Source organism: Narcine bancroftii, chromosome 2, assembly GCF_036971445.1.
Source record: "Narcine bancroftii isolate sNarBan1 chromosome 2, sNarBan1.hap1, whole genome shotgun sequence".
Lineage (NCBI taxonomy): Eukaryota > Metazoa > Chordata > Chondrichthyes > Torpediniformes > Narcinidae > Narcine > Narcine bancroftii.
The window spans coordinates 289330709-289345729 of NC_091470.1; the positions used below are offsets into that span (position 1 = coordinate 289330709).

Below are 15021 nucleotides of genomic sequence, written 5' to 3' on the forward strand. Positions count from 1 at the left end.
GTCTGAATTGCAGTATCTTGAATAGGGAGAAAGATTGAGTAGACTGGGACTTTATTCATTTAAGTGTGGAAGGTTGAGAAGGGATTTGATAGAGGTATTTAAAATTATGAAGGGAATAGAGTAGATGTGAATAGGCTCTTTGCCTTGAGGGTAGGGGAGATTGGAACAAGGGTTCATAAGTTAAGGGTTAGGGAGCAAAACTTTAGGAGTAATATAAGAGGATGCTTCTTCACTCAGAGAGTGGTGGCTGAGTGGAATGATCTTCCGGAAAAGGTACTTGCAGCAGGGTCAATTCTGTCATTTAATAGGAGGTTAGATGAGTAGATGGATGTGAGGGGGTTGGAGGGTAATGGCCAAGGCAGTGGGTAGGTGGAACTAATGGAGTTTCACATAAATTGGTGTGGACTAGAAGAGCCGATATGGCCTGTTTTTGTACTGTAAATTGTTATATGATTATATGTATTTATTGTCTCCTTTAATTCCACTGAATGTACTTGGTAGTCTTTTTACAAGTACCTGTCGAGCTGCAGCAAGTGAGAATTTCAGTACAAATCAACATTGTATAATACTATCATTGCAGTGCACTGTACAATATTAATATGAGGCAAAAACATTGGAAGTGATTAAAAAAAAAAGTGTTTTTTTTTGGGACAAGATCGGGGTATAGGGAAAAGGGGAACAACTGCAAGGCTGAGCCAGATGGAGCATCATTTGATTAATTAACCTGGAGTCAATGTACCAATTCACATCAATTTCAGTACATCCACCTCCCCTGTGCATTGATTACCTTGGTGCCCTGTGTGGTCCTCTGCTTCCCCGGATGCTGCTGATCATAGGCGCTGCCATCTTGCACCAGATCCTGCAGCCTCAGAATTTTAAAATAAACCACGGTCAGAGGTTTAAAGCCTGTACAGAACTATGGGAATTAGGACCTTCGGAGCAGCGCTGTTTCTCTGCTCTCTTGGTACTGCGGCAATGCTGTTTCTGCCACAGCTCTGGCAGTGCCGCCATCTTTTTGGCATATAAGAGCAGGGATGTAATGTTGAGACTCTTATAAGGCACTGGTGAAACCTTACTTGGGGTACTTGGCACTCTTCCCTCAAAGATGTGTGCGAGTGCATGCACACACGTTTTGCAACAAGAACGCAAAGGAAATTAAGGTGTGCACAAAAGGTTAGTTACCGAAAATAATGTAATAATTAATACTTATACTTAGTTTGAATTATAGAATAAAATCTTAATTAAATATATTACTTTGTAGAATGCAACCATACTTGTATTATATGAAAACATGCCAATACAGTTTTATTATCCATGAGAGACAGGCTGTGCCAAAATTGTCTAAAACAATTTCAAGTTTTCATTTGCACACATATTCAGTGCGCACATACTTTTGTCACAGGAAAAGAATTTGCCCACATAAGATTTTGCACACAATGACTACTAAAAATTAAAGGGAACATTGGTACTGTGTAGAGTTTTGGTCGCTTTATTTGAGAAAAGATGTGCTGGCGTTGGAGAGGGTTCAGAGAAGAGTAATGAGAATTATATCAGGAATGAAAGGGTTAGCATATGAGGAATGATTACTCTTGGACCGTACTTGTTGGAGTACAGAAGGATTGGGGGGAACTCATGGAGGCATTTTGAAAGTTGAAAGGCTTGGACAGAGTAGATGTGGCAAGGAGCTTTCCCCTGGTAGGGGAGCCCCAGACAAGAGCGCACAATGTCCACGTGAATGTGGTCAAACCTTTGTTCCATTGGCTTGAAAGGCTGTAGGGTGATCTTGGTGTGCCGCTGTACCTTGGCTGTTTGGCACTCTGTGCACGTCTTGGCCCACCCGCTGACTTGTTTCCGCAACCCATGCCATGTGTACTTGCTGGCCACCAACTGCACCATAGTCCTGATCGATGAATGTGCCAGCCCGTGAATGGAGTCAAAACTCGTCGTCACCATGCCATTGGGACGACAGATTGAATCTGCCCGGTGGCCACGTCGCACGGGAAAGTAGTGTTACCTGTGCCAACTGGGATGTCCTGAAACTGCAGCCCTGTGACAGCAGTCCTTTACTGAGGTATCTCATTATCCTGCTGCAGTGTCTCAACCAGTGCCACGAATTCCAGTCCGTTGGCAAGAGAGTGGATGCTCTGTCTTGACAAGATGTCCGCGGCCACGTTGTATTTTCCCAAGATGTGCCTTACGTCGGTGATGTACTTTGAGATGTAAGACTAGTGTCTCTGTTGGCGGGTTGGCCAGGAGTCGGAGATCTTGGCCAGGGCAAACGTCAGTGGCTTGTGGTCCATGAAAGCCCCTCCCTCTAGGAAGTACCTGAAGTGGTGGATTGCTATGTTCTGTGCCAGTAGCTCTCTGTTGAAAGCACTGTTCTTTAGCTAAGGGGGACACAGATGCTTGCTGAAGAATGTTAGCGGATGCCAACTTCCTTCTATCTGCTGCTCCAGAAGTCCACCAATCACCGTTCCTGAGGCATGGACTGTGAGGGCTGTGGGTGCATCTGAGCTAGGGTGGTCCAGGAGTGCAGCATTATCTAGGGCTTCCTTCACTTCCATGAATGCTCGTGCGGAGATGTCCTCCCAGGTCAAGTCCTTCACCTTGCCTTATCAAGATTGATGATAAATTGGAGGATTGAGGTTACAATCAGATTTTCCATGATCTTATTGAATAGTGAAGCAGGCTCAAGGGTCTGAGTGGACAATCCCTCCTCCTTTGTTCATCTATATTACAATGCAAGCTCCATTTTTGTCTTATGATTTAAAAAAAAATGCTTGCAGAAGAAGAAATGCAGTGAAAATTTATTCAACTGGCATGAAAAAAAAGATTTCTTGATAACAAAAGTTAGAATTTTTTTTAGTACTGATAGGCTAGTTAAAACCTGCAGTGTCCAAATTTGTCCTTCAATTTCTGCTGATATAGCATTAGGTGACTTTGTCTCATTTTTATATACTTTATTACTGAAAACCAATTTATTCAATTGTTTCGTGATTCTACCATAAATTTCATTTCCTCTAGTTTCCCAAACTCGGCTTCACATCCCAATTCGTAAGTCTCTTGCCATATACTGACCTGTAGTAGGTGTTATCTATTACGTCTCCAGCTCACAATTTAAACTAGCTTAAAATACATGTGACATAATATTTTGGGTTACATAATAACTTCAGAACTAAAAACTGATTAGCACTTCTTTGTTACAGTATTATGAGCTTGTTATGAGTGACTGGGATTTCAGCTGTGGTGTTGTGTAAAACAGGATTGACTTTGTTGCTTTGTCCTTGAATGCAGATCATAGGCCGAACTGGTTCCAGAAAGGCTTTGGCAACCTGTTCTCACCCTGTCACTATTGAGGAATCCACTAATGAAGCAAGCCTTGGATCCTCATACGTGGTCTCATTGTTTCAAACTCGCAGCTTCAGTTCTTTTTCCTCACAGTGGGGCAATGGGTTTGACCGGGCTGACATTTTCTCCCATCACCACTTGAAGCAAAGCTACTCTCAATAAACACCATTGTGGAAACAGTGATGTTAGAGCTTCTTCCGTGGGGGAGACTGCACCTTAAAGATGATTCTTCATTCACGACTTTGTTGCTCATGCATGATTTCTTATATTATTGGGTAGAAAGTCCAGGATATGCAAAGCAAGATTGGTTCCCCATGACCCCAAGCAAAACTGATGCAGAGATGACTTGACACATGTCTGTGGGAATTTCTGGAGTGTTACATCTTATTACCTTACATCTACATGTACACCTTACATCTACAGGTGGTGGAGTTTGGGTTTCTGCATAACCATTGTTTGAGCATAAAATAGATTCAGAAGATTATACGTAATAATGCCAGGAACCTTCTTTGTTCTGATTTGCTTTGGCGCTGGAAATGAACATTCTTTGTAGCTTCCTATAATTTATTTGGGTTAAAGTGGAATTGCAGCTCTAATTTGCCCATCAAGGAGAAGGCTTGTATCATTGGTTTACTCTGACCACTTTCACTGGATTAAAGAGCCAAAAATAATTTATTTTAAGCTTGTAATATTGGTACAGACGAAAACAGCTGTGGACATCACTTAAGGAAACATTTCTGTTACTCTAAATATGCTGGCTCAGGCAGTAGCATGGATTTCAGGAGGGCAGACCTTATCATTCATGCTGCCATTGGCAGCCTATGGCTCATTGTCTTGGGAGCTACAGTGGCTTACCTGGCAGAACTCCAGTGATCTGGGTTCATACCTGATCTTTGATGGTGTCTCTGGTGAAATTTGCTTTTACTTCCTGGCTTTATTCCATATTTTGGGTGGCATAGTTAGTGTAGCAGTTAGCACGTAGCTATTATAGTGCCAGCGATCCGGGTTCAAATCCGGCGCTGTCTGTAAGCACTTTGTAAGTTCTCCTCATCTCTGCGTGGGTTTCCTCCGGGTCCTCTGGTTTCCTCCCACCTTTCCAAATGTACTGAGGTTGTAAGTCAATTCGGGTATTTGGGGGGTATGGGCTCATGAGCTGGAATGATCTGATACGGTGCTGTATGTCTAAATTTTGTTTAAACATTATCCAAAAAAACAGACAGGTTGGAATTGTCCCAAATAAGTAGAGGTGGTGATAGAATTAGAAAGAGTTGCTGGGAATTTGAGGAGAATTAAATAGAACTGGTGTAGGAGTGTAGGAGTGGATGCTTGCTGAAGGTAGTTAAACAGAAAAGTCTACAGACTGAAGGTGCAGGAGAAAACCAGCAGTTCATGCAGCATCCATAGGAAGCAAAAAGGCATGACCCACATTTCAGGCCTGAGTCCTTCGTCAAGGCCTTTTTTTTTCTGTGATGTATGACTTTATGACTTTGCTGTGTTTGTACTTTTGGATGTGCTTGCAATGATTTTAAGGACCAATGTTGTATAAAGAGTGCCAACACGAATCAGCCACATACACGCACTAACAATAGGGCTATCACCTCTCCAGGTCAAGATGTGTGTTTTACACACATCAATTTAATGTGTGTTTTATTCAGAACTCGGAACAGGAACTCGGAACAACTGACGTTAGTTTCATTACATTAGTGAACAAGCTATTGAAGAGTAGGTTCATGACTAACTTCCAATTAGATAAGTCAAGAGGAAAATATTGTTGTATGAAGGAAAAGTGGCAGAGGGACAATGTAGTGAGCTGTCTGGAGGTGGTACTAGTTAGAAACTGGCAACATGGACTTCTGTACTGTGGGATGAAATGAAAGCTGTTCTCATTATCACACCGGTATAAAGAAAGCTAGTTTCTGTGTAATAACTTCCATTTGCAATGTTTAAAATTAAATACTATTAATAACATTTCTCTAGCAATGTTATTTACACTTATATAATGCCATTTATGCCCAGAACATGTTGAAAAATATTTTTAAGCTGATAAAGTTCTCCTGAAGTGTCACTTCTGTTTTGTAGGAAAATTTAAGCCGATTTCACACAGCAAAGGGTTCACAAAGCAACTGTCCACTTGATGATTCTGCAGTGTTGTTAAATAATAAATGCCTGTTTCAATAGTTGGAAAAATGTATTTTCTTTATTTCTTCAACAGTGCCATGAAATCTCTTAAGCTACCTGAGAGGGCAGACAGATTTTCAGTGTAATGGCAGAAATCTGATTTTGTTGGAAATGTTAAATAGTTGGATTGATTTACAAACTGCACTTGATTTTTCTTGGCATTAACCTAATTGACTCAAAAGAGGCGGCTATGAAATTCCAGAATGATTTGGACAAAATATTTATTTAGAAAGAAAAAAAAAATGGAAATGAATGAAGAAAAGACATGCAGACAACATGATTATTGTGTAAATAGTGTGACAGACTGATTGCCTTGTAGTCTTGATATGAAATGTATCCAATCTAGTGGTTTTTTGCCACTGAAGTTGAAAGTTCTGTCCACTGTTTCATGAGAAGGGTGGCACTTCCATTCCTGCAGGACTCCATCAGCAGTCCTAGTTTATTGACTTTGGCCAACCATCTGACCCAAAAATTGGGGGTTTAACCACTGAACCAGCTGTCTTTCTTGTGAGTTAATCTCATGTAAGATATTAAAACCCAATTTAATTAAAGATTTCTATCTTCTTTGTGTGTGTGTGTGTGTGTGTGTGTGTGTGTGTGTGTGTGTGTGTGTGTGTGTGTGTGTGTGTGTGTGTGTGTGTGTATAGTTCCCAGTATCTTATTCAATATATTCTCTCCTTTCCAGCCATTATGTATGTCATGGGAGCATTGGGCCCTGCAGCAGGATATCTTCTTGGCGGTGTATTGATTGGCTTCTATGTAGACCCTAGGGCCGCAATTCAGATTGATCAGAATGATCCACGCTTCATTGGAAATTGGTAAGTTATGTCCAAAAGCTTTTATTTTTGCATCTTTGTTTGCATGCTATGGGATCCATGTTTTACAATGCATGCATCTGATTGATGCTCATTTAGAATAAGTTGAATGATCCACGATCCTAGATGAAAGATTTTTATACCTTGATGAAGGGCTCAAGCCCGAAACGTTGGTTATGTATCTTTATTTTTAAAGTACTGCGTGCTGTTTAACCGGCTGATTTTCTTCAGCATTGTGTATTTAGTTGAAAGATCCATTAGTGATCAGTAGTGTAGACGTGAAGACCCACTAAATAACAAAAGCATTTAGGAGGCAAAGATTTAGAAAAGGATGAAACTTTCCGAGAAAAGAAATTTGAAGAAGGGTAGATTTTAATGACACTCCAGAAGATCCTGTTTTATTGTGAATTTTGGCAGACAGACCAGGTAAGACAGGCAGTCCAAAGTCCCTAAAGATCCTATTGAATCATTTGAGATTTTAAAGTAAAATTTAGACATTCAGCACAGTAACAGGCCCTTTCGGCCCATTTACACCCAACTGACCTACAACCAGCATGTTTTGGAGGATGGGAGCCAAACAGAGCACGTGGAAGAAACCCGCACAGACATGGGGAGAACGTACAAACTCCTTACAGACAGCACCAGATTCAAATCTGGGTCTTTGGTTCTATAGAAACGTTGTGAACCATGCCACCCTTGTTACAACTAGTGAGTGCATTCACAGTGGCTGTTACCTATGGCATTTCTATTAAATTTCATAGTTGTTTTATTAATTGAGTAAAACTCACCAATTGCCTTGGTGAGATCTGAATGTATCACTGGATCAATCTTCCACACCAGTTCTGTAAGAAACTAGTCACATAACAATAATGCTTCTGTATACCTGTTTGAACAAATTGAGGTGAAAGGTCTAATGAGTGGAGCATCTTTTACCTTCCCTTTACAATAATGCATAGGCAATCAACTCTTTTCCTTGTGATCAGCTGCATCACTCTAGAGCACACATGTCAAACTCTGGCCCGCGGGATATAATTATATTTGGCCCGCAAGATCATTTCAAAAATGTATTAGAGGTGGCCCGCCCTGCAGCGAGAGCCGATGCTGTTTTTTGGTAATGTCACCCCCACCATCCTCCCCCTTCATTGCTCATCCTTCCCCATTGTAACACGAGAAATTGTAACACGAGAAGTCTGTCGATGTCATCAGCCGGCAAGCCAGTTGGAAGGCTCCCCGCACAACCAGTCACTTCTCCCACCTGTCGAGCGGTGCGGTGGATGGGCGAGCGCCTGTGATTTCCTGTCGGTGTGACGGGCATGGCCCCCGGGCAGCGCGAGCCCCGCGCGACTGGCACCGGACGGCCCTTCCACAGCGCGAGCGCACTTCTCCCGGTCGCCACGGCCTTCAGCGCTTGCACCCGCGCGGACCCCAGGGACGGCTGGTTCGGCCCTGCACGTGAAGAGAGAGATGGTGGCTGTCCGCAAAGGCTGATCGGCAGCGCGCTGGGCCTGAGTGGGTGGGTAAGCAGGGGTGGGCAGAGGGTGTAGGTGAGGAGTAATGGGCAGGGGAAGTTATGGTGGTGCGAGGGGCAGTTAGAGGGAGGGATTAGTAGAAGGAGGGGTGGATAGGGAAGAGGTAAAAGGGGTGGGGCAGGGCGAGTAGGAGAGGGGTGATTAGAGGGTGAGAGATGGGTAGAGGGAGGAACAGGTTGAGGGGAGAGGCAGTAGAGGGGCGTGTATAGGATGGGGTGGGTAGAGGCAGAGCGAGTGGAGTGAGGGGTGAGTAGAGGTTGGGTAAAGGACTGGTCAGGTAGAGGGATGGTGGGTCGAGGGTGAATAGAGGCCTAGAGCCTGAGGAGTGAGCAGGAAATGCTGAGTCCTGATGCAGGCCAAAATGGACACAGCCTGTGAATGCTGACTACATCTCCACAGGGACCAAATATATTTCCCTCAGGTCAAGCAAAGGGTGAACTTGAGCTACCTACTCCTGACCTGTAACATTATCCTCCTAAAGTTATATCCTAAAGTTTAACATTACATATGTTGAAAGAAGAGAAAACATGCAAATGTTGTTGAAAATTTTCAATAAATATTTAGTTCGGCCCTCGACTTAGTCCAAGTTTTTAATTTTGGCCCTCCATGAATTTGAGTTTGACACCCCTGCTCTAGACTCAGGGCTATGTCACTGGAAAATGGCTGACCATGAAACTATGGTTCCCAGCAGGAAATGACCCATCAAATTTCTGAAATAGTACAATTTGACCTGCGGAGTGGTAAATTTGGGGATAAATCAATTTTCATATCTATAATGTTAAAGAAGCAATGCAATCACAATTCCATGACTGCTTTCCTTCAAATGTAAGTATCCTTGGCTGAGAAAATCATCTGCACTACATCTGGAAAAAAATAGTGCTGTCCAGATGAAATCCATGTGATGTGCTATGACCAATTCCCTGCATGTTTCCAAGAAGTGATGGGATTATTGATGCAGGATTTTGTGTATCATAGCTGTGTTTTCTTTTTGACAACTATCTCATAACACCCCAAAGTTAGTTTCTGGTAAGATTTTAAACACATTGGTCTGAGCCATGACTGGCACTGTTCACTCAGGAGGACCATTTTTCACCAGATACATCTCTGCTGCTTCCAAGTAGACTGGCCCAAGTTGGGATCACCATCATTTTATCCCAGGTAGATTCAGTCAGTCTCCTCTCACAACATAGATGCAGGAAATTCAGGAAATAAATATTAGAAAACAAAATTGGAGAAAGGTACCTGGCAAGATCTGATGTCAACAAACATCTCCACCTTTTCTCAGAAAGTTAATTTGTTTGTGACTTGAGGTTTGAATACAAGCTCACATTAGAACCTGCAGGTTCCATATCAAAGATAGGGCACTCTCACACTCTGGAACTTTTGTTCAAGAGAATTGCAGGCTGATTCTGCTGAGATATTTCCTCAATGCGATGGGAGAAATAAAAAAAAACACAAATGTGTTTTCATCAGCAAATACAGGAGGTATCCATTTTTGTTAAATGCAACAGTGGGTTGAAAGGGGCATCTGGCTGCAGTGCAGGACTCCAAAGGGCAAACATTTGTGAGCTGTCAGACCTACACTCTTTAACACCTTCCAATTACAAGAACTTTGCACAAGGAGGTTACCTCCTAAACACATTGTTCTCTATTAATTGCTGCTTGTACCTCAGCCCAACACCTGGGAAGATGCTTGACACCCTCCACTTCCATTTTTCTTTTCCACCATCTCCCAGTGTCTGAACACTGTGGGTTGGACTGTCGTGCATCCTCGAGGGCTGCATCTTGAGGTCAGATATCAAAGTAAGTATGACCCCTAACTGCTATCCTTAATCAATGTTACAAGAGGTAGTTTAGGTGCTGTTTTGGCGCTGCCATTAATACAACCTACAATCTTAAAACTGGCATTGGAGAGATTTCTATTACCATTTTAAAAGTCTAACAAAATTATGCAGTTGATTTTCTAGTTACAGTGGTAGTGGGCAAGAATGCACCAATGAGATTGAAATGCCTGAACTTGCTCTTAAATTACCTAACAACGTTGGGGTTTTTGGACTGTCTAGTTTTGACCCTTGGCTGAAACCAATCTCAATCCAAAATGGTGAAGCCCTGCATGGAGGGGATATAATCCCCTCCCTTTTGGAGTGGGTAGGCCAGGGGGAGAAGAAGGAGGCAGAGAGCCTATCTGTAAAACTTTGACAGCCTGAAATGCCATGCTCTGGGCTTTGCTGGCTTTACTCTTGTACTCTTCTGAGATTTAGATAATTTCAAACTAATAAAATTCAATTGAACAATATTGTATTTAAAATAGAGTACTTCAAGATGTTTCCATAATTAAAAACATTAAAACAAACTCAGTCAAGTTTTAAAAAAATGTAAATTACCTTTTCCTTTCCCTCGGCTCTCGTTTCTATTCATGTTAATAGACCTGTTGCTCCTTTGCTTGGTCTAATCTAGTGAAGGATTAGCAGGCAAGTGTGGAATTGCTAGCTTTTCCCAGTGAATTGGAAAATAGATAGAACATTAGAGCACAGTATGAGCCCTTCAGTCAATGATATGGTGCCTGCCTACATAATCTTGCTCTATATCAGTTAATTCCTTCCCAACCTTACACCCCATAACCCTCTTTTAGTTCTAGTTTTCTAGTTATTGTCATAACCTTCTTACTTTCACCCAATGTGTGCTTCCAGAGGAACTGAACTGATTTAAGTGAAGCTGTTCAAAAAATTAGAGTAGCAGTGACATTGCAATAGAAAGACAAATGGACTGATTGTTTCTGTCTTGTATTTGGTAGTCTTACTCCTGATGCAAACAATGTCTTATTGTCATTTTCTCTTTGGGAGAGTGAAACATCTTCACTCAAAGCAAATGTTGAAACTGTGCATTACAATAAATCATTGTGTTAGATTTGAAAAGGCTTAACTAGTTCATTCGTTATAATAAAGTTACCGTCCAAGCTTCTGGTTTTTTTTTTCCCCCCAGCATATATTATTGTAAGAATGGCGGATTGAGAAATCTGTTCACATTAGCTCCAAAATATACCGCATTATTTCTGGCTGCCCAAATAATCTTGGGAAATTTGTCCTTTGACTTTTGGGCAGGATTTTAATTTGTTCTGGAATAAAGCAGCCCTCAGGTACATCTAACCACTCGCTCAGCCTGAGTGCTGTGGCTTTGCAAACCTTCTGAACCAAGGAGCAAGGTAACACTCCATATCCGACAGACCAGCATTCTAGTGCAGCTGCTTTCATTTGAATAAGAGTTTTCACCTTCATTAAAAAGGCAAATGTAGCTAGGTTTTTAATTTCACTGATGATCAAGGATATTTAATTTATTTGTGTCTGTAGAGATATAGTTTAGCCTGTGGAGTATTTTGATCTTTTTCTGCTTTTATTTCATGTTCCCAGCATCTGCAGGTTTTTTTTCTATTATGACCAAATTCTCTTCATATCTTTTGTCATTTTTGCCTTGTTCTCTCTAAAAACTTGCAGGTGGTGTGGATTTTTGCTTTGTGCGATTACCATGCTCTTAGTTATAGTGCCAATGTTCACTTTCCCTCAAAAACTACCACCTCGGCAGAAGAAGAAAATGGTTTTGAATGATTTGAATAGTGATGCGGAGGTAATAAAAAAGAAAGCTGAGAGCAGAGAACACAGAAAAAGCAACGTGACTTCCTCTATGGGTTTTGGAAAGGACATTAAAGGTGGGTAAAATAAACACTCTATTTTGTGCACTTAATAAAGTGAAGCCTTTAATTGGTTTGTTTGTGGCCAACCCTTCATACATGCATTTTTACAAAATGCAGTAATGCGAGGTTATGTAAATTTATGTCTGATTATCATTATCAGATTTAAGCTTAGACATTCACTGTACCTTTTAGACAGCTCTTTAAGCTTTGTTAAGTTCAGCAGTGATGTTCAATGTTGTCATTGGGCTCCTGAATGTAGCACCACAGTGTATCCAGTACAGCCTGTGTAATCTCTTGAACATTTCACTGCTGCAATTATAGAGACCCTCAGCTGAGCTCCTGAGCCTGTCCCTCAATTAGACCACCCGCACACTTCTGACTACAGGATAGTGATGTTTAATTTACTTGTGAGTGAACCAGTGATTCCGGAAGGTCAAGAGTTTTTTCCCCAGTGTTAATTACAGCCTGTTCGGCTCCGAATCATGTGTCCTCTACCGGCATCACCTACGGCTCCTAGAACGCTTCCACCAGCGTTGTCTCCGCTCCATCCTCAACATTCATTGGAGCGACTTCATCCCTAACATCGAAGTACTCGAGATGGCAGAGGCCGACAGCATCGAATTCACGCTGCTAAAGATCCAACTGCGCTGGGTAGGTCACGTCTCCAGAATGGAGGACCATCGCCTTCCCAAGATCGTGTTGTATGGCGAGCTCTCCACTGGCCACCGTGACAGAGGTGCACCAAAGAAGAGGTACAAGGACTGCCTAAAGAAATCTCTTGGTGCCTGCCACATTGACCATCACCAGTGGGCTGATCTCGCCTCAAACCGTGCATCTTGGCGCCTCACAGTTCGGCGGGCAGCAACCTCCTTTGAAGAAGACTGCAGAGCCCACCTCATTGGGAGGAAAAACCCAACACCCAACCCCAACCAACCAATTTTCCCTTGCAACCGCTGCAACCGTGTCTGCCTGTCCCGCATCGGACTTGTCAGCCACAAACGAGCCTGCAGCTGACGTGGACCTTACCCCTCCATAAATCTTCGTCCGCAAAGCCAAGCCAAAGAAGGAGAGGTGTTTCTGGATCATATCATCCATAGAAGTGATGTTGTTTATCCAAGAGGACAAGGTTCTCTGAGTCTACAATTGCTAACTTTGTTTAAAAAATACATTTTAGTTTTCCTCCACTAGTGGTAGTTGATGAAAGTAATTTGGCGCAACTCACCCACATTTAACATTAAACCCACTCTGTGGGTTTCTGTAATACTCAGCAGCTCTTCATCTTCTTATGCAGAGATGAAGAACTTTTTGCAAGATTAAAATTTAGTAAAGGGGCAGACAACTTTCAGTTGAAAAGTGAGAATCCTTATTTTTATGGGATAGTTGGTAACCCTAACAAAGGTCCTTCAGGGCTGCAGTAAGGTGTTCGGGGCAGGAAGTTGCAAATCTGTGAGTCCAGTCTCTGAACACCTGCACTTTACTAGTCTTCCTGCATCTATCGATAGACATGTAGATGACTGATTAAAGTTCAAATTTATGGTCAGAGTGCAGACATGACATCATGTACAACCCTGAGGTTTTTTATCCTGCAGGCCAGGCAGAATTTCTACTTCTCAGTAATGTAAACTGTACTTAGGAAGAGATGCATATATAAAAGAGAGAAATGTAAACAAACCATGCAAATACAGAAAAAAAAATGTGCAAAGTAAAAGTCCTTAAATGAGTCTCTGGGTGTTGTTTAAGAGTTTGATGGTGGAGTGGGGGGGGAGGGGTGGGGGGATGGAATAGTAACTGTTCCTGAACCTGGTGGTATGTGTCTTATGGTCTTATAAGTTAGAAGATGTGACCTACCCAAAACAGCGGTGAGCGGTAACCTCTAACATGTAGCATGTATCAGTGTGTGTGTGTGTGTGTGTGTGTGTGTGTGTGTGTGTGTGTGTGTGCGTGCACTTATGCATGTTTTCAATAGTCAATACTCCTCTGAGAAATGTAGATCAGAATGCATCTCCCTGTGAAGTATGCATTGATATGTTGTTAGGTGCTGTCTTCTACAATCTCGCCATAGTAACTTTGGTACCACGGAACTTCCTTTTCATGTACACTGCAGATTTAGGCAAAAGTCCATTGCAAGTCAGTCTTCAGTCATTGAAGTGTTTGAGATGCAAGAAAGGCCAGTCTTCAGTGTGACATGAGTTGTGAGTGTGTCGAGTGGTGTGCAGCTGTCTGGCTGTGAATGAAAGTTTAGTGTGATTGGCTCTTTAGATAAGGAGCTTTGTGAGCCTTCAGTGTTAAAAAGTGAAACAATGAGCGATCAGTACACATTATTATTCAGACCAATGTAGCTTAGAATTTTACTAATGATGAATTGTGAATTTTGTGCAACTACTGATAGAATTTAAGTGGCTCTGGCAATGGAAAAAAACAGCTCTTGTGTGAAAATCTCCTGGAGAAACTGAAAATATAACAGTAAAATGAGCTCATGGCATTATTAGTGTTAAGACACCAAGAGAGATGTGCAGACTTGTCTATGTTTTATTCATACAACTGAACTTTGCAATGCCAGTTTTCTCGGTATGTACAAGTATATTTCCAGACTAAACACTGAAGTGCAGTTTTCTTCCCCAGTAATAACGGCAGTGGTGAAATAAAGTACTTTGCATCTATGACTGATGTTCTGGTTTTAATTCACAGATAAGAAATAAAAGATGGCCCAAACACTTATGTTATGAATACAAAAGAAGGCATTTAATATTTTATTATTGATTCTGTCTAATTCTGCACACTGCCTCTCAGAAATGGTGAACAAGTGATGGGAAAAAGGGGGAATAAATGATACTGCCTAATTCAGTGGTTCTCAACCTTTTTCTTTCCACTCACATACCACTTTAAGTAATCCTGATGCCATCGCTGCTCTGTGATTAGTAAGGGATTGCTTAAGGTGGTATGTAAGTGGGAAGGGAAGGTTGAGAATCACTGCTTTAGACCCAATTGTTACTGAAATATTTTGCTTGAGAAAAATTGTCTTTGGCCTATTTCCTTTGGAGTTATGAAACTGCACATAGCAAGTCAATGAGGTACAATTAAAACAGTGGTTTTCAGACTTTTTCTTTCCACCCATATACCACCTTAAGCAATCCCTTACTAATCACAGAACACCTATGGCATAGGGAATACTTAAAGTGGTATGTGAGATGGAAAGTAAAAGGTTGAGAACCACTGTCCCTAATTCATGAGGGAATTGGGAAGACAAGACAGAGATAGAGGAGTGGAAGAATTTAATTTTAGTGTACAATAAAGTTTGAGCTTTGAACCAACTTCTTTGCACTGGTACATTTTGATGTTCCTATTAAAGACTCATGGTTTAATAAAATGGTGTAATTTTTAAAAGAAATCTTTAACTTTGAAAGAGTTTAATGAACCAGAGCATGTGGTTCTGAGTGTTTGACATTCACATTTACACAGTTCC

General features: G+C 41.7%; 1 protein-coding gene across 1 annotated transcript in view; it reads left to right on the plus strand.

Moving 5' to 3' along the window:
• slco5a1 (solute carrier organic anion transporter family member 5A1) overlaps positions 1 to 15021 on the plus strand; it is a 158286-nt gene that overhangs the window by 88875 nt on the left and 54390 nt on the right. Inside the window, exons 2-3 of the mRNA XM_069915418.1 lie at positions 6212 to 6344; positions 11362 to 11573. Coding sequence (XP_069771519.1) covers positions 6212 to 6344; positions 11362 to 11573 — 345 coding nt within the window. The remainder of the gene's footprint in view (positions 1 to 6211; positions 6345 to 11361; positions 11574 to 15021) is intronic.